The following is a 20,108-nucleotide window of genomic DNA, read 5'->3' on the forward strand; positions in this document are numbered from 1 at the left end:
CTGAACTGGAGGAGCTAAGGGAGACAGAGAGATACATAGATGAGACTTTCCGGGACACAGTAGAATGGTCCCACCCCCTGTCCCACAGCCTCTGTGCTGTTGAGGAGGATGAAAGCCTCAGGGAAGGAGAACATCCAACTGGAGCAGAGGGAAACGATCCCATAGTTGGGACCCTCCTCCCAAATGATGTTGTGGTATCCTCTCACACTGAGGATACTTCTCCAGGGGAGGGAACTCCAGTTATTAGGAAGAGACAGGTATTAGTCATGGGCGATTTGATCATTAGAATCATAGATAGCTGGGTTTGTGATGATTGGGAGAACCACATGGTGACTTGCCCGCCTGATGCGAAGGTTGTGGATCTCTTGAGACATCTAGATAGACTTATGTGTAGTGCTGGGGAGGAGCCTGTGGTCGTGGTATATGGATGTACCAATGACATGGGGAAGGATAAGAGAGCAGTCCTGGAGGCCAAATTTAGGCTGCTAAGTAAGAGATTGAAGTCCAGGACCTCCATGGTAGCATTCTCTGAAATGCTTCCAGTTCCACATGCAGGGCCAGTTAGATAGGCAGAACTGCAGGGTTTCAATGCGTGGATGAGAAGATGTTGTAGGGAGGAGGGGTTTAGATTTATTAGGAACTGGGGAAGCTTTTGGGAGATGGGGAGCCTATACAGGAAGGATGGGCTCCGCCTAAATCAAAACAGAACCCCGATTGCTGCCTCTTAAAATTAAAAAGGTCATAGAACAGTTTTTAAACTAAGGGCTGGAGGAAAGCCGACAGGGGCGGAGGAGCATGTGGGTCGGACATCCCTTAGGGGAGGATCTATAAATGGAGATTCCCTATGTCCAAATAAGGAGGAGAGGATGGAAAATGATAAAATACAGGGAGGATTTGAAGAGAAACAGTCAAATGAAAAAAAGTCCCGTTCAATTACGTCATGCAATAGGGGACAGCCAAAAAATGACAAGTTTTTAAAATCTTATATACCAATGCTAGAAGTCTAAATAATAAGATGGGTGAACTAGAGTGCCTAATATTAAATGAGGATATTGATATAATAGGCATCACAGAAACCTGGTGGAATGAGGATAATCAATGGAACACAGTAATACTGGGGTACAAAATATATCGGAAGGACAGAACAGGTCGGAGGGGGAATGGAACTATATGTGAAAGAAAGCGTAGAATCAAATGAAGTAAAAATCTTAAATGAACTAAATTGTATGATTGATAGTAATTCCATGCTTAAAAAATAAGAATATAGCAGTAGGGCTATATTACAGACCACCTGACCAGGATGGCGTTAGTGACTCTGAAATGCTCAGGGAGATTAGAGAGGCTATTAAAATAAAAGACTCAATAATAATAATAATAATAATAATCGGGGATTTCAACTATCCCCATATTGACTGGGTACATATCACCTCAGGAAGGGATGCTGAGGTAAAGTTTCTTGATACCTTAAATGGCTGCTTCTTGGAGCAGCTAGTCCTGGAATCCACAAGAGGAGAGGCAATTCTTGATTTAGTCCTAAGCGGAGCACAGGATCAGGTCCAAGAGGTGAATATAGCTGGACTGCTTGGTAATAGTGACCACAATATAATTAAATTTAACATCCCTGTGGCGGGGAAAACTGCACAGCGGCCCAACACTGTAGCATTTAATTTCAGAAAGGGGAACTACACAAAAATGAGGTTAGATTTAGATTAAAAGGTATAGTACCAAAAGTAAAATCCCCGCAAGCTGCGTGGAAACTTTTTAAAGACACCATAATAAAGGTTCAACTTAAATGTATACCCCAATTTAAAAAACATAGTAAGAGAACCAGAAAAGAGCCACTATGGTTAAACAAAAAAGTAAAAGTGAGAGACAAAAAGGCATCCTTTAAAAAGTGGAAGGTAAATCCTAATGAGGAAAATAGAAATGAGCATAAACTCTGGCAAATGAAGTGTAAAAATATAATTAGAAAGACCAAAAAAGAATTTGAAGAACAGTTAGCCAAGGACTCCAAAAGTAATAGCAAAATTTTTTAAAAATATATCAGAAGCGGAAAGCCTGCTGAACAACCAGTGGGGCCATTGGATGACCGAGATGCTAAAGGAGCACTCAAAGACAATAAGGCCATTGTGGAGAAACTAAATGAATTCTTTGCATCAGTTTTCACTGTTGAAGCTATGAGGGAGCTTCCCAAACCTGAGCCATTCTTTTTGGGTGACAGATCTGAGGTACTGTCCCAAATTGAAGTGTCATTAGAGGAGGTTTTGGAACAAATTGATAAACAAAACAGCAATAAGTCTCCAGGACCTGATGGTATTGACCCAAGAGTTCTGAAGGAACTCAAATGTGAAATTGCAGGACTACTAACTATCATCTGTAACCTGTCATTTAAATCAGCTTCTGTACCAAATGACTGGAGGATAGCTAATGTGACGCCAATTTTTAAAAGGGCTCCAGAGGTGACCCTGGCAACTACAGGCAGTAAGCCTCACTTTAGTACCGGGCAAATTGGTTGAAGCTATTGTACAGAACAAAATTGTCAGGCACATAGATGAACATAATTTGTTGGGAAATAGTCAACATGGTTTTTGTAAAGGGAAATCATGCCTCACCAATCTACTAGAATCCTTTGAGGAGGTCAACAAGCATGCGGACAAAGCCTTTGACAAGGTCCCTCACCAAAGGCTCTTAAGCAAAATAAACAGTCCTAGGATAAGACAGAAGGTTCTCTCATGGATTGGTAACTGGTTAAAAGATAGCAAACAAAGGGTAGGAATAAATGGTCAGTTTTCAGAATGGAGAGAGGTAAACAGTGTTGTCCCCCAGGGATCTGTGCTGGGCCCAGTCCTATTTAACATTCATAAACGTTCTGGAAAAAGGGGTAAACAGTGAGGTGGCAAAATTTGCAGATGATACAAAACTACTCAAGACAGTTAAGTCCCAGGAAGACTGCGAAGAGCGACAAAAGGATCTCACAAAACTGAGTGACTGGGAAACAAAATGGCAGATGAAATTAATGTTGATAAATGCAAAGTAACGCACATTGGAAAACAATGATGGGGTCTAAATTAGCTGTTACCACTCAAGAAAGAGATCTTGGAGTCATTGTGAATAGTTCTCTGAAATCATCCACTCAATGTGCAGCAGCAGTCAACAAAAAGAACAGAATTAGATAATACGACAGAAAATATCATATTGCCTCTATATAAATCCATGGTACGCCTACACCTTGAATACTGGCTGCAGATGTGGTCGCCCCATCTCAAAAAAGATATATTGGAATTGGAAAAGGTTCAGAAAAGGACAACAAAAATGATTAGGGGTATAGAATGGTTTCCGTATGAGGAGAGATTAATAAGACTGGGACTTTTCAGCTTGGAAAAGAGGCAACTAAGGGTGGATATGATAGAGGTCTATAAAATCATGAGTGGTATAGAGAAAGTAAATAAGGAAGTGTTATTTACTCCTTCTCATAATACAAGAACAAGGGGCTACCAAATGCAATTAACAGGTAGCAGGTTTAAAACAAACACAAGAAAGTATTTTTTCATGCAACACACTGTCAACCTCTGGAACTCCTTGCCAGAGGGTGTTGTGAAGGCCACTACTATAACAAGGTTCAAAAGGGAGCTAGATAGATTAATGGAAGATAGGTCCATCAATGGCTATTAGCCAGGATGGGCAGGAATGGCGTCCCTAGCCTCTGTTTGCCAGAAGCTGGGATTGGGTGACAGGGAATGGATCACTAGATGATAACCTACCTGTCTGTTCATTCCCTTTGGGGCACCTTCCATTGGCCACTGTCAGAGGACAGGATACTGGGCTTGATGGACCTTTGGTCTGACCCAATATGGCCATTCTTATGTAAGAAAAAGTGGGCACCTGACCAAAAGAGCCAATGGGAAGGCTAGAACTTTTTAAAATGGGGAAAGAAACTTTCCCTTTGTCTGTTCTCTCTGGGCTGGAGGGACAGAGCAGCAATGCTGTAAGCAGCTTAAGCCAGGTGTGATCATAAATCATCAGATCATACCTAGAACTACTTATCTGAACTCCACATGTGTAAGTAGATCAGAATGTTTAACTATACGGGATCAGGTTTATTTTCTTTATTTTGGCTTGTGGATCTCCTCTGTGCTAACCCCAGATGCTTTTGTTTGCTTGTAACCTTTAAGCTGAACCCCCAAGAAAGCTGTTTTGGGTGCTTCCATTTTGTCATTGTTTCTTTTAAGATCTAGCAAAAAGCCTAAGTGCCAGATGTATTTTTTCCCTTTTTGTTTTTAATAAAATTTACCTTTTTTAAGAACAGGATTGGATTTTTGGTGTCCTAAGAGGTTTGTGCATGTTGTTTGATTAGCTGATAGGAAATTAGCTGTGACTTTCTCAGCTCTTCCCAGGAGTGTGGGGTGTGAAAGGGCTTGAGGGTACGGGGAGGAATTCTCAAGTGCTCCTTCCTGGGTTCAAAGGTTGGTTTTTTTTGCATTTGGGTGGTGGCAGCATTTACCAAGCCAAGGTCAGAGAAAAGCTGTAACCTTGGGAGTTTAATAGAAGCCTAGAGTGGCAAGTATTAATTTTTAAAATCCTTGCGGGCCCCCACTTCTGCACTCGGAGTGACAGAGTGGGGATTCAGCCTTGACACATGCCATCACGCAGAGATGTACACAGAATAAGGGCCAGATTCTAATACCCAACAGGAGTACTTGGAGAGTAAACTACTACTCATCATGAGGGTTTCAGAATCTGGACCTACGCTACTTTGCAGCAGCACCAGCAGCAGTTCTCTGAATATTATCTATTATTTGTATAGTGGTGGCACCTAGGAACCCCAGCCATGGACCATAACTCCAGGGTGCTAAGTGCAAAAATGATGGTCCCTGTCACAAAGGGCATATTGCCTTCACAACCCCTGGAATTGCTCCACATTGACCTGGAACCATTAAAAGTATTTTACCTAGTTGAGGGTCACATGCTTCATTGGCACCGAGACTTTCTATAAAAAAGCCACATTGATCTTGCCATCTTCAAATCCTTGCCCATCTGTTCAGTACATGGAAATTCCAATTGGAAGTGGAGATGGAAGGAGAGGGACTATGTTCTGCGACAGAATTGTGACCAAGTTTAAAAGGACTCTGGGGCTACCAGTTTCCCATCTGGTGCACTGCTGATCTGGGTAGAATGGTAAAAAGGAAAGGAGAAGCTGATATAGAGGACACTATCACAGAGGATGGGTGTGTCCTCCTTCCTCCCAGAGAGATGAAATTGGACATGAGTGGTTATTACCCAGCTGTTTCACTTGATTTGTTATGATTTTGAGTTTTGTTTTTGGAAATAAAAGCAAGCCCTGAAAAATTGGATCTTTTCTCCAATCGTCCTAAGAGGCTGGAATTTTTGTTTCCTTCTCAACTGACACGTGTACATGCTGGTTTGCAGCAATATATTTGGAAAACTCCAGATACTGGCTAAGCAACCCACTGGGGATCCCTACATCATTACATCCACAGGTTGGATGGTTTGCAGTGATTGAGGTAAATAGTATTTAACAGTTGCTGCATTCAATGCTCTGTGAGTGAAATCTAGCACAAGACTTTAGCACCAAAATCATTTCTTTGTGCTCACCCAATCTGTTCATTTTATTCATCAGCTGTCTCTCATTTTACACTTAGATTGTAAACTTTTCAGGGCAGTGCTCATCTTTTTGTACAATCTCTAGCACAATGGAATCTTGATCTCTAACTGGGGGTTCTAAGCATTACAGATCTACAAATAAAAAATAGGGCAAATTTGCTATATTTTCCCAGTGCTGCCATTCACACTTGGGGGTGAAGTTCACCCTGAATGAATCTAGAGTCCTGCAAGGGAAAAACTGTATGTGACCACTGAATTAAAACATGCCTTATAATGTATATGTACAGAGGGACAACTAGCATGCGTAACTTTAACTTTGATATTTCAGTACTTTTGAGTGCTTCACTTTGCAACATTAACATTCTTCTAATACATTTTTGTATTTGAACATAAATTATTTCTGCCTGCAAGCATAGCAGTTGTGGAGACCCTGTTTAGAAATATGCATATAACTTCCACATAGATACTCAAGACAATCCTCTGAGCGTCTCTCAAAAATTCTTACAATAAAAATGTAATTTTTTATTGACAAAAACTAGCCATAAACAATTCAAACACCAAATGAATCATTTATTATGATGGATTAAATGGGATTCACTGGGAAAAAGATGGCAGAATTTGATTTTAATATGTTACAGAACAACAAGATGTAAGAATCCAATTTTAAATTATTGTTCTATGACCACACCTAGTAATAAGATACTTAAACATAAAGGACTTGATGCAAAGCCAATGGGAATCTTTCCACTGGCTTCAGCAGGCCTTGGATCAAACCACTAAACCAGTTTTAACCTACGTTAGGATAGGATAGATGTAACATACCAATCCTGAGCCTAAATTCAGGTGACCAAGGCTCAATTCCACAGAAAGTTTGACCTAAGTTATGTGACAAGGAGCCTGCATTCTATGACGCTCCAGTCCAGCAGACTGGAGATTTTTCAGCTACTTCAGATAAATAAAACAATTGAGGTTTTTATTGAACTAAATATGAAAATGAGTATAACAGCAACAGCAGCTCCCCTGTTATTAAATTTAATATAAAATCTAATTTATTTGATGGTCTGTCTACATTTTTAGGGAGGAGTTTTCAAAAGTGCACAGAATTGGTCTAATGCTGCTCCCACTGATGTTGATGGGAGTTTTAACATTGTCTTCAGTGGGGACAGAATTAAGACAATACTGAATGCTTTTAAAAGTCCCACCCTAATTTGATGCAGATTTTTGAAAGTGCATAACTGAACTTTAGAAGTTGTCAAGGGGAAACTGGGTAGAGAATAGTTGGGACTTTGAGCATCTGGAAACATGTGAGTTTATGATACAAGCATATTAGTTGGATGTAATAATAATCATCAGCTGTGAGATACTTAACAACAGCTAGGTCATAGAAGATTAGCATTGGAAGAGACCTCAGGAGGTCATTAAGTCCAACCCCCTGCTCAAAGCAAGACCAACCCCAACTAAATCATCGCAGCCAGGGCTTTGTCAAGCAGCGCCTTAAAAACCTCTAAGGATGGAGACTCCACTACTTCCCTAGGTAACCCATTCCAGTGCTTCACCACCCTCCTAATGAAATAGTTTTTCCTAATATCCAACCTAGACCTCCCCCACTGCAACTTGAGACCATTGCTCCTTGTTTGGTCATCTGCCACCACTGAGAACAGCAGAGCTCCATCCTATTTGGAACCCCCCTCCAGATAGCTGAAGGCTGATATCAACCCCCCACCCCACTCTTCTCTTCTGCAGACTAAATAAGCCCAGTTCCCTCAGCCTCTTCTCATCAGTCATGTACCCCAGCCCCCTAATCATTTTCGTTGCCCTCTGCAGATCTCTCTCCAATTTGTCCACATCCTTTTTGTAGTTGGGGGCCCAAAACTGGACGCAATACTCCAGATGTGGCCTCACCAGTGTTGAATAGAGGGGAATAATCACTTCCCTCGATCTGCTGGCAGTGCTCCTAATAATGCAGCCCAACTAATGCAGCCCAATATGCCGTTAGCCTTCTTGGCAACAAGGGCACACTGTTGACTCATATCCAGCTTCTCGTCCACCATAATCCCCAGATAGCAGACACTGATACTGGCATAATTAGATCTTTGTTTGTATACTGTATCCCACTCTCCCTAGCTTTGTCTGTCTCCTGTCTTTTAGGACGTAAAACTCTTCAGGGCAAGGACTTTCTCTTCATTTGTGCTGAACAAGAACCTTTGTGTTGTACCAGAATATAAATTAAAATAATTATTCAAAGGTAACCTCCCATTGAGATGTATGGCATAATTCACACATCTCAGAGCTTCTGTTTCAGATTGTCAGTGGTTTCTGGCACACACAATATTGACTTATACTAGGTATATGTTTGGAAGATTTTCTTTGCTGGACCCAATTGTAATCTGTAGCCAAGGATAAAAGATATCGGGTATATTTAGGATATGGAGGTGAAATATAAGTATTAATTAATGTTGTAATTAGGCCTGTAAGATATTTAGCATTGCCAAATTAGGCCATAGGACAAGTTACCATAAGTACATTAATCATAAACCTGCTGAGCTTGTGTCTATGTTTGTGATACGATGATGTTTCGGAAATAATTGCTGAGTTTGAACAATAATGTCTATGAGAGATCAGCAGATATCACAAGATGACCGTTGATAGCTGGGGTGAAATGTTAGAGACTTCCCTAAGGTAGCCACCTGTTAGCATGGTGACAAGGTGACATAAATGTTAATGAATACAAGGGGAACTAATGAGTTATCCTGTGAAAAACGGGAAATCCAAAAAGTAGTGGGATGTGGCAATTCAAATAAGGAAAAGGGGCTAAAACTTTCATAAATATGTACGAACCCCAGTGGGCGTCAACGTAACATGTTATGACAGCTGTATCCCACCCTGTGTGCCTTTGTTGAGGAGAGATGCCAGGATGACAATTGAGAGGTTTTTCTATAAGGCCTTGGTGTGAGTAATACAAATATTATACTGTCTGTACTGGTGTCTCTCTCCTTTACCAGATTGCAGTATGTGTATTGTTTGGTTGGTTAGTAAAAGTAATTATTACAGAAAAAGCACTATGTAGTCTCATGCACCGTGAGGTCCGCCCTTCTATTGGTAACCTTTCCACTGCAGTCAATCTTGGGGGCTGAATTCTCACAGATTAAAGTAGGTGTAAAACCTCACCTTGGGATGAGTAATTGGTTAACATAACATAACCATAGGCGCACAGTCTGAGACAACATTAGCTAATGAGAAGTTGAACAAACAGCATGTGACAAAAGGAGGTAACCTTAAAGCAAGGGAACATCTTTATTTATAAAGAAATTCTTCTTCTGTTCATATATCTTGTTTTCAGTTGAATGAGAACCTTCAAACTACAACTGGCATGTTAATGGGGTGCAAAATTCTGTCTCTAATGATGAACTGTTCTATTTGTAGATTTGCTGATCTAAAAATTTAAATTATGACAACTTCACAAACCCACAGATATTTTAGCATGAAATAATAGATTATGGTATAATATTGTGCAGAGTAATTAGATATAAACCAACAGAATGTGACTGTGTGAAAATGGAAATACATTTTGATGTAATGATATAAACTGTTACTTACCTTGTTCCTCATTGACAAGGCCCATATTTGCATGCGCTTCAGCCTCTTTTTTCCCACCATCTATTTTGATCAGCTGAGCAGTGCTTAAGCATTGTTCATAAAAGTAATTCCTTAACCATTTGTCCTCAGGATTGTTGAAGCAGTAGGCCAAATTAAGTTGGTTATTGTACACCTCCTCATAGTACTCTTAAAATGTAAAAAAAAATGACAACTCAGTCACAACAATGGAACATTATTAACTTTCAAGATGAAGGCCTCTTTGGTAAAATTAGATTTCTTTTCATATAGTAGTAGTGAACGCATAATAAACATATCAGTTAAAGGGATGTTTACTGTGCCCCATTCATCTACATATAGTTACACTCTCTTAAATAAATACTCGATTAAACAAATATAAACTAAGGAAAAGGGATAAACTTCCAAGTAAAAGCACCACTGAAAAATGAATTGTGGCAGGAATATGAACATGAATAACAGACCAAAATATATTTCATCAAAATATGTGAAAAAGTACCTGTAACAGAAATGGACTTACTAGAAAGCATACTCCTGTGTCAGCACAACACAATGCTATGTGAATGTCAGAGCTTAGAGCAGCACAATCCCACTAAAGAAGGGAGTGCTTTATATGACTCTTAAACAATCTCCACTGATTGAGACTGCAAAGGCATTGACAGGATTCAGAATGGGCATGAGTCTGAAACAGAATCACTGTCTGTATCTAAGGGTATGTATACATTGCAATTAGACACCTGTGGCTGGCCCACGCCAGCTGACTTGGGCTAAGGGGCTGTTTAAGTGCAGTGTAGACATTATGAGGACATCCCACCTTGGAAGGTCCTAGAGCTCAGGCTTCAGCCCGAGCCTGGATATCTATACTGCAATTAAACAGCCCTGAAGACCGAGCCCTATGAGCCTGAGTCAGCTGGCACAGAACAGCTGCGGGTTTTTAATTGCAGTGTAGACATACCTTTAGTGGTTGTAGTGAAGGAGGTAAAGGGAAAACAAGGAAACCAATAATATCTGAAAAAAAAATCCTATATTAAACATATTTATCTAACTAATCTTGACTATTTTCATATCCATTTTACGCATTACAAGTAAAAAGGAATAATGAAAAAGGCTAATAGTATTCATGTACATTTCTGTTTCTAGTTCCTTAAAAACTGTGTTACAAATTAACGGCAAGACTGAAACGTTATATTTTGCTACGAATAAGGGATAGTGCATAGAGGTGCTGCCCACAAAGCAGCTCTGGAAAGTACATGTGACTCAAACCCTAAATCCCTTGGCTTAAAAGGAGAAAACAGTCTGCTCCTGCTCTTTACCAATAGCAGATTACTTCCTAGTGGCATGCTGAGAGAACATAAGAACGTGGCCATACTGGGTCAGATCAAAGGTCCATCAAGCCCAGTATTCTGTCCTCTGACAGTGGCCAATGGCAGGTGCCCCAAAGGGAATGAACAGACAGGTTATCATCAAGTGATCCATTCCCTGTCACCCAATCCCAGCTTCTGGCAAACAGAGGCTAGGGACACCATTCCTGCCATCCTGGCTAATAGCCATTGATGGACCTATCTTCCATGAATCTATCTAGCTCCCTTTTGAACTCTGATATAGTAGTGGCCTTCACAACACCCTCTGGCAAGGAGTTCCAGAGGTTGACAGTGTGTTGCCCTTTTCCAATTCCAATATAACTTTTTTTGAGATGGGGCAACCACATCTGCACGCAGTATTCAAGGTGTGGGTGTACCATGGATTTATATAGAGGCAATATCTATCCCTTTGTTGATGATTCCCAACATTCTGTTCTTTTTGTTGATGGCTGCTGCACATTGAGTGGATGATTTCAGAGAACTATTCACAATGACTCCAAGATTTCTTTCTTGAGTGGTAACAGCTAATTTAGACCCCATCATTGTGTATGTATAGTTAGAATTATGTTTTCCAATGTGCATTACTTTGCATTTATCAACATTACATTTCATCTGCCATTTTGTTGCTCAGTTTTGTGAGATCCTTTTGTAGCTCTTAACTACCTTGAGTAGTTTTGTATCATCTGCAAATTTTGCCACCTCACTGTTTATCTCTTTTTCCAGATAATTTATGAATATGTTAAATAGGACTGGGCCCAGTACAGATCCCTGGGGGACACCACTTTTTACTTTTCAGTAAATTGATTCCATTTATTCCTACTCTTTGTTTCCTATCTTTTAACCAGTTACCAATCCATGAGAGAACCTTCCCTCTTATCCCATGCTTACTTATTTTGCTTAAGAGCCTTTGGTGAGGGACCTTGTCAAAGGCTTTCTGAAAATCAAAATACACTATATCCATTGGATCTCCTTTGTCTGCATGCTTGTTGACCCGCTCAGAGGACCATTCAAGGGCTCCATCCACTCTCCATCCACCTGCGAAAGTAAGGATGAAGTAGCAGCCTCACAGAGTATGCTCTCTCCACATGTACAAACCAACAGTATGTCACAATCTTGCCCTAAAATTTATAAAGATTCTTGAAATGTAATTCATTATTCAGCTTCTCAGCAACCTAAGTAACTGCACATTGGACACCTTATGAAGCTTAATTAAACTGTTGCTAGCTGCAAGTCCAAAATCCAAGGAGTGTTAATATATTATCAAATGTATTATTTATTTCTGTAAGTTACAGCTTATATGAAATAGGAGAGATTTCCTATCAGAAGAGTACAGTTAGAAATCACAGGAGATTATCTCGATGCTCTGCTGAATTAGGTTAATGATCTGGTGTTTAGAAGCATCGGACTGAAGAACTTTGACAATAATTACCACACTGTCTCCTCTTACCATGGGTTTGAATCACCTATTCTCTCAGGGGCTCAGAGGGTCCACAGAATTAATTAGCGGAACATATAACCCTTCTGTCTAATTCACAGATGCAAAAATATCAGGTCAAATTTAATGCTGACATAAGGCAATGAATTTGTCTCCACTTAAGCCAGAGATAAATTTGGACAACTGACTAAAATGCTATTGTAATTTTGATTGATATGTTGTGTATGTGGCTGGTGACTGAGTGGAAGCCCAGGAACATATTCTTAAAGGAATTGAATGTATTTGGGGAGATGGAGGAGTTAAAACAGACATCTCTCTCATCAGGAAGACAAGGTGGGCGAGGTAATATCTTTTATTGGACCAAATTGTGACTGAGACAAGCTTTTGAGCCACACAGAGAAGAGATGTGTAGCTCAAAAGCTTGTCTCACTCACCAACAGAAGTTGGTCCAATAAAACATATTACCACACCCACCTTGTCTCTCTAATATCCTGGGACCAAGACAGATACAATTGCATGCATATCTCACAGCAGGTCAGACAGTGTTTCGTGAGAGAAACTGTTGGCTAGCTGAAGGTGTGAACACAGCTGCTTTGGTGTTCAGGAGTTCTGTGAGTTGTAAGTTTTGCTGTTGTTTTTACAGTTAATTACCTTTTGTGCTCAAAGCAATGACAGGATCTACATGCAGGAATAGGAACAGATACCCTGAACTTGCATCCACTTCTCTCTCAACAAGGAAACCCACTTCTGAGTGAAATCTTGGGCCTCCCAATGTCAATGGAAAAAATCCAATTGATTTCAAAGGGGCCAGGATTTCACTCCTGGAGTGTAAATGTTTCCTTACAGCTTAGAAATCAGGACACCACATCAAAACATTATTAAATTCTATGCTGAAGCCTTCAGATAATAGCTGATCTAACAGGGAAACTCAGGGAAACTCAAGCCTAAATGTACATTTTTCAAAAGAAGTTTTAGGGGGAGCCAAAAAAGTCAAACCTCTGTAAAGAACTAATATAAGGATTGCAAATGATAACTTTCACGTCAGTCACTTCAGCTGTCTGAACAAAAAGATATTAGTAATTACTTCTGCACAAAATTTACAGCTCCTTGCTTCAGTTCTAACCAGGAAAGAGATTTTTTCCACAGCCTCCCCATTTTTATATCTTTCATTTCAAAATCAAAACTTGAATTACATATTTGCTAATATGAAGTACTCTGAGTGCCTTGTACTATCTGCTTACAAGATTAAGTTCTTTATCACCTCAAGTTAATCTTGATGAAGCACTGCAGCAAGTAGCATATAACAGAATTCTTTTTATTCTTCATGTGTGCTATTCCCTGTTCTGACTTTTCCAAGTATCACATACCCGTTCATCTTTCTTGCCATCCTTGACACATTTAGCTAGTGCTTTAACGTCTTTCATTTTTGATCTGATCCTGGCCAATTTGAGTAATGTGAGCTGATTTTTTCCGTTTAATGTTTTCTGAAGCCACTCTGAACTCTCTTTTCTTCCACTCTTCCTGCCCATTTATTTGTTTTCTTTTGACAACTAAACTTACTTCCCTTGTTAAACATTTCTGTCCTCTTGTTAATTCAACCTTTGCCTTCTCCATTCCTGTTTGTTTTCTCAGAGTTATCTTAATTGTTCACGTATCAGAAGGGTAGCAGTGTTAGTCTGGAGCTATAAAAGTGGCAAAGAGTCCTGTGACACCTTATAGACTAACAGACGTATTGGAGCATAAGCTTTCGTGGGTGAATACCACATGCATTCTTACATTCCACAGTTTCCATCCTTTTTAAGATTCCATAATCAGCTTCCTTTAAAATACACAGAATTTTCATTTGAAGACTGTGTTATTTTTTTAGGCCAAAAAATTGTGTGACTCTGAATTATCTTTTCAGCACTTGTAACTCACTGCTACTCCATTTTATTCTTCTGACAGATTCATTTGCTTCTTGGTTACCACAAATAGGCTTCCTGTGTCCTTTGTTGTGTTATCATTCCCAATCATTGCGTTTCCTCAATGAAAATTTTACTCTAATTTTTGTCTCAATAATGTGATGCAAATTCAGTTCCAGTGTTCAGCATTTTCTTCTATTCCCAAACAAACAACTATTAACCTTCATGTAATGGATAAAGATTTTAGTCATTTCAGCTGGAAATGGTCAAGTTGTAATAATTTACTTAATACTGCTCAAAGAGACAGATATTAAAATTTCACAATGCAAGACTGAACTTAATGCTTGCTGAAATTTAGGGATGCAAGGGAACTTGAGGTCATCTAATCCATCCACCTGTACTGGGGCAAGACCTACTATCTCTGAGAGGTCTTTCTCTAACCTGTTCTTAAAAAACCTCCAATGATGTGGATTCCACAACCTCCCTTGGTAATCTATTCCAATACTTAACTATCCTTATAGTTAGAATGTTTTCCCTAATATATAAACCTAAATCTCCCTTATTGCAGATTAAGCCCACTATTTCTTGTTCTACTTTCAGTGGTCATAAGAAGATAAGAATGGCCCTACTGGGTCAGGCCAAAGGTCCATCAAGCCCAGTATCCTGTCTTCTGACAGTGGCCAGTGCCAAGTGCCCCAGAGGGAATGAAGAGAACAGGTAACCATCAAGTGATTCATCCCGTCGCTCATTCCCAGCTTCTGGCAAACAGAGGCTAGGGACACCATTCCTGCCCATCTTGGATAATAGCCATTGACATGGAGACTTGGAGAACAATTGATCATCATCCTCTTTATAAAAGCCCTTCACATATTTGAAGACTGTTATCAGGTCCCTCTCGCAGTCTTTTTTCTCAAGCCTAAATACGCCCAGTTTTTTTAACCTTTCCTCACAGCTTTTCTAAACCTTTTATCATTTTTGTTATTCTCCTCTGGACTCCCTAAAAAACAATTTGGACAAATTCCAAAGTGTGGTGCCCCAAAACTGAACTCAGTACTCCAGCTGGGGCCTCACCAATGCCAAGTAGAGTGGAACAATTATTTCCTATATGTTACATACAATAGTCCTGTTAATTACCCCGTAATTATATTAGTTTTCTTTGCAACTGCATTGCATTGTTGGCACATGTTCAGTTTGTGCAGGCCCATATTATGTGCCACTTGGAACTGGGGTACCACTGAGCCCGTCTGACCCACCAGCCCGGGTTTTCTTCATACTGTATTGCTGAGGCGAGCCAGCTAAGCCCTCCCTCAGGGTTCAGGCTGCACACACACACAGCTGCAGTTTTACACACAGATGCTGAGATGAGCTCTGCATGGGAAGACTCAGCTAAGGAATTGCCCAATACTCAAGTGCACGTCTCCCTCTAAAGGGTACACCCAAAATTGTGTAGTCTTGCACTGCACAGAAAATTGTACAGAATAAGCTTTTGAAATTTGCCCCCTCCCTCAATGTGGAGAGAGATATGCAACAGCTTTTTGCCCCCCCTCCCAGTTATGAATTCCACATACTGGGTTTTAGAAAAACAAAAACAAGTTTATTAACTCCAAAAAATAGATTTTAATTGAGTATAAGGGATAGCAAATAGATCAAAGCAGATTACATTTTTGTTTTATTTGGTGGGTAATCTAAGCATAAGATACTAAAGTAACTGGTTACAAGTAGTAATTTCTCGCCCTAAATGTTGTTTTAGGCAGATTGCAGAGATTCTTGAAAGCCATCTGCACTTGCCTGCAGCTTAAACCTTCAGATATTTCATTCACAGCTCAGACAACCTTCCAGCCTGGGCTCAGTCCTTCTCCCCTCATTCAGTCTTTGTTTCTTAGATGTTGATAGCAGTCATCTTGGGCAGGGATACCATGAAGAAGGACCCCTGATTATGTCATTCCCCTACCTTAAATAGGTTTTACACATGGTGGGAATCCTTTGTCTTCCAGTGTGATTCCCTTCCCCGGTCAGTGGAAAAATACTAATATTATCATGGCGTCCAGTATCAGGTGACTTGATCATGCGACCCTGCAGCCATAACTCAAAGGCTGTTTGTAGCATCACCAGGAAGACTTCTCAGTGGGTGATTAGTATCTTCATAAACCTATTGTTTTCCCTAATGGCTCTTCCCAGCGAGACAGCTAGATTGATTGAATTCTGCCTAGTGGGCTTTTCCCAGGTGTAAGCATATTTACCATAGATGCATAGACAATATTCCTAATGTCAGATACAAAAATGGTACATGCACATAAATATGATAATCATTCAGTAAATCATAACCTTTCCAGTGATCTCACATGCCTTATATTGCATGAAATACGTCATAATTATGCCAAACTCATATTATAATAATATTATCATGACGAATATAGGGTGTAATGCCACAATGGGCTTATTCTCAGATGACTCTAATGCAATCCCTGAGCACCATCCCATCCTGTGCACTGAATGAGGTACCTGGCACCGCAGCAGGCCCTGACTACCAAAATGAGCAACTGCAGGAACAGTCCTTGATACCTGCAGTCCTGTGCAAGACCATGCCCCGTACAGAAAAAATCTTCAAAGAATACAACTGCCAAATTAACAAATCTCTACTGAGCATCTGAAAATCACCATTTTTCAGAGTCTCATAACTGGGACAAATTTATGTGAACTTTCATGGCAGCAGCAAAAGGCAGATCTCTTGTACTTAGAGCAGCCCCCTTGCCAAATTTCAAATGATAGTAAGAATTTTTTTTAACATAGCCAAAACTATGAATTTTATCCAAACTTTGTTCTCAGAAACTACCGAATAGGTTTTGCTGAAACCTTTTCTTTAATTGAGCCTGAGGCTGATACCTTGCATAGATATTTTAAGCCTAAATGTGTCCTACAGTGCGCATATGCTCAGTTCCTGAAGTATTTTGTAGCATCTGTAAGGGAAGAGTGCTAGTATATAAGTTACTGGCATATTAGGGAATCACTCAAAGAGGGCAGAGTAAAGGTTGTGATGTAGCACTGGTATATACCTTAATTCCTCATTTTCAGATGTTTGATCATGGCTGGTAGGGCATGAGGCACCAGTGGCCAATTTTACCTCTGTGTTAAGGGAGGTTTGGGAGCAGTTAATTTCCTTATTTAAAAAAAAAATTCAGTACCCACCTATCCATAGTCCAGTTCTCTCCCTCCACTGCCTCTGGCTCCTTGGCAATGATTAATCTGGACACAGAAAACATTGCTGCATGTTAGTCCTTTCACTGCCCCTGCACTACTCCCTTGTGTCCCATCTCTTCGCTTGTCCAGCACAACTTAGTCTTCCCTTCTCAACCTTACAGGTCGAGGAGCTGGGAAGAGGATGCAGGAATAGTGCAGAGACTGACATGGAGTCACTGGGCGCATAGTTTGAATGTGCCACTGGAGGAGAAGGTGCCTAGCTTCCTCCACTTATAGTTCTGCTCTATTAGTACTTCTAAGCTCCCAGAGAGCAAAGGTTTCTTTGATGACAATCCTTTGTCAGGGGATCATGGAAAAACTATTTTGAAAACCCAATTCTTCATCAAAACTCTCAAAATCATGCCAAATCAACCGAATTTCCTTCTTTGTCAGGGTTACTGGCCTAGTGGATGGGGTGAGGCAGTAGACTTAATATATCTTTATTTTAATGAGACTTTCGACACTGTTCCACATGACACTTCCATAAGCAAACTAGGGAAATGTGATGTACATGGAATTGCTGTAAGGCAGGTGCACAGCTGATTGAAAGATCATACTCAAAGAGCAGTTATCAACGGTTCACTGTCAAACTGGGAGGGTGCATTTAGTGGGGTCAGGTACTATTCAATATTTCCATTAAATGACTGGGACAACAGAATGGAGAGTATGATTATAAAATCTGTGGACAACTCCAAACGGGGATGAGTTGCAAGCACTTTGGAGGCCAGAATTAGAATTCAAAAATTACCTTGACAAATTTGTCTGAAATCAAGAAGGTAAAATTCAATAAAGACAAGTGCAAAGTACCACACATAGGAAGGAAAAATCAAATGCACAACTGAAAATGGGGAATAACTGACTAGGTGGTAATATTACTGAAAAATATCAAGGTTTATAGTGGATCACAAATTGAATGCAAGTCAACAATGTGATGCTGTTGCAAAAAACAGCTAATATCATTCTGGAGTAATTAACAAAAGCATCATATGTAAAACATGGGAAGTAATTGTCCTGCTCTACTCAGCAATGATGAGGCCTCAGCTCAAGCACTGTATCCAGTTCTGGGCGTCACACTTTAGGAAAGATGGGGACAAACGGGAGGGAGTGCAGAGGAGAGCAACAAATGTAATAAAGGGTTAGAAAATTCCACCTATGAAAATAGGGCATGTTTATTCTTAACAAAAGAACACCGAGAAGGGACTAATAATGGTCTTCAAATTTGATAAGGGCTGTTATAAAGAGGACTGTGATGAATTGTTCTCTATGTCCACTGAAAGTAGTACAAGAAGTAATTGGTTCAATCTGCAGCAACAGAGTTCTAGGTTAGATATTAGGAAAAACTTTCTAACTATAAAGGGTAGTAAAACTCTGGAATACACTTCTAAAGTAGGTTGTGGGATCCCCATCACTGGAGGTTTTTAAGAACCAATTGGACAAATACCCATCAGGGATGGTCTAGGTTTACTTGGTCCTGTGTCAATCAGGGCTTCATGACCTCTACAGGTCCCTTCCAGCTCTTTGATTCTAAAATATTATTTAACTTTCATCAGAATTCTCAGAATGCTGCATTTTAGATTAAGGTTATTGTTGGCTGTGTTCTATAATTAACATGATTCATGAACAACAAAAACGGTCTATAATGGGGTTTCTAGATCCTACATATATATGATATTTAGATTTCTATTGTGCTAAATGAAGTATCACCCATCCCAAAATCTGGGTGTCCTTGGCAATCTCCTTAAAAACACTAAAATAGAGAAACCCCAAAATTACTCCCAGATCTCAGTATCTTCAATATGCCTCCAAGGTTTCATTTGTCAGTACACAAGCTCATTTGAAGATGGATGCCCAAGTCTGGTAAGTGGGGAATATTTTAATTAACAGTAAATACATTTATATGTACCCAGGAAGAAGATATTTCATCAAGCCATGATCTGAAAGTCCACAACACACAGTAAACCTCTAAACTATGAAGTTTTAAGATGAAATGGGGTTATCAAAGTAACTTGTGTTCTCTGAAATTTGAATGAATGGTTTCCAAAGAGCTACGCTGACCCTTCCTCTTGCTGCACAGAGTTCAAATTCTAAAGGTTCTGGAGGTAGAGAAGAGACAACAGGCAGTTAGAAGGGATGAGATGTTCATACCATCAATTAGCAAAATGTTGGGCTCAAAGACAGTGTGCACACACCCCTGAAAGTCAAAAAAGTTTCATGGCCAGGCATTCAACTCTTAAAATCTGGTTACATAGGGGCAGTGTCACAAAGGAGAAAAAAAATTACTTAGCATGGTGCCTATAGTACTTTGTGAGGCACCCTGGAGTGGAATTGGACCACCTATCTAAACTGAAAGATGTTGAGTACCCAAGAATTCATAGTAAATCCACAACGAAATGTGTCAAACAAGTGCCCAAACAGTGTGTATAAGAGGGAGAGGTAAAGAGAAGAAATCAGAAGTTAAAACTGGCTTTGGGTTTTCAGCCAATGTATCAAATTTGCATTCTTTTTTTCTGAGAAAGACAAACAGCAGAAGATGAAGCAGCTGTCTTTGTTAGATGTTTTCCATTGCTCTGCCTCTTCTGATATTGAGGCTGAAAGCTAAGGATGGCAAGGAAGATTTCTGATACTACAACAGGAATGTTGAGGTGCTCCTCATCTGACATTACTGAAGGAGTTTCAGTGATCTTGTGGTGAACTTGATGTCTTTCATTCTCTCCTGAGGCTGAAAAAGCACCTCACCCGCAATGCAAATTTTCAACACAGGCCTGAGCTTTAGGAGAAAGGTTCAATGATATAAGCAAGGAGTACTACCTTAAAGAAACATCTGAGCCAGAATGTCTCAAGCCTCAAACTACCTCACAGAATGTTCTTGGTCACTTCTTGTTCCTCAATCACCAGCAATTTTTCTGAATTTTTCTGCTACTCAAGAAGGTGGTCATTTAG

General features: G+C 40.0%; 1 protein-coding gene across 1 annotated transcript in view; it reads right to left on the minus strand.

Moving 5' to 3' along the window:
* The window catches only part of TTC29 (tetratricopeptide repeat domain 29), a 201,949-nt gene that overhangs the window by 122,765 nt on the left and 59,076 nt on the right, over window positions 1-20,108 (minus strand). The window contains exon 4 of the mRNA XM_077816149.1: window positions 9,220-9,405. Coding sequence (XP_077672275.1) covers window positions 9,220-9,405 — 186 coding nt within the window. The remainder of the gene's footprint in view (window positions 1-9,219; window positions 9,406-20,108) is intronic.

This window comes from Eretmochelys imbricata, chromosome 4 (assembly GCF_965152235.1).
Source record: "Eretmochelys imbricata isolate rEreImb1 chromosome 4, rEreImb1.hap1, whole genome shotgun sequence".
NCBI lineage: Eukaryota > Metazoa > Chordata > Testudines > Cheloniidae > Eretmochelys > Eretmochelys imbricata.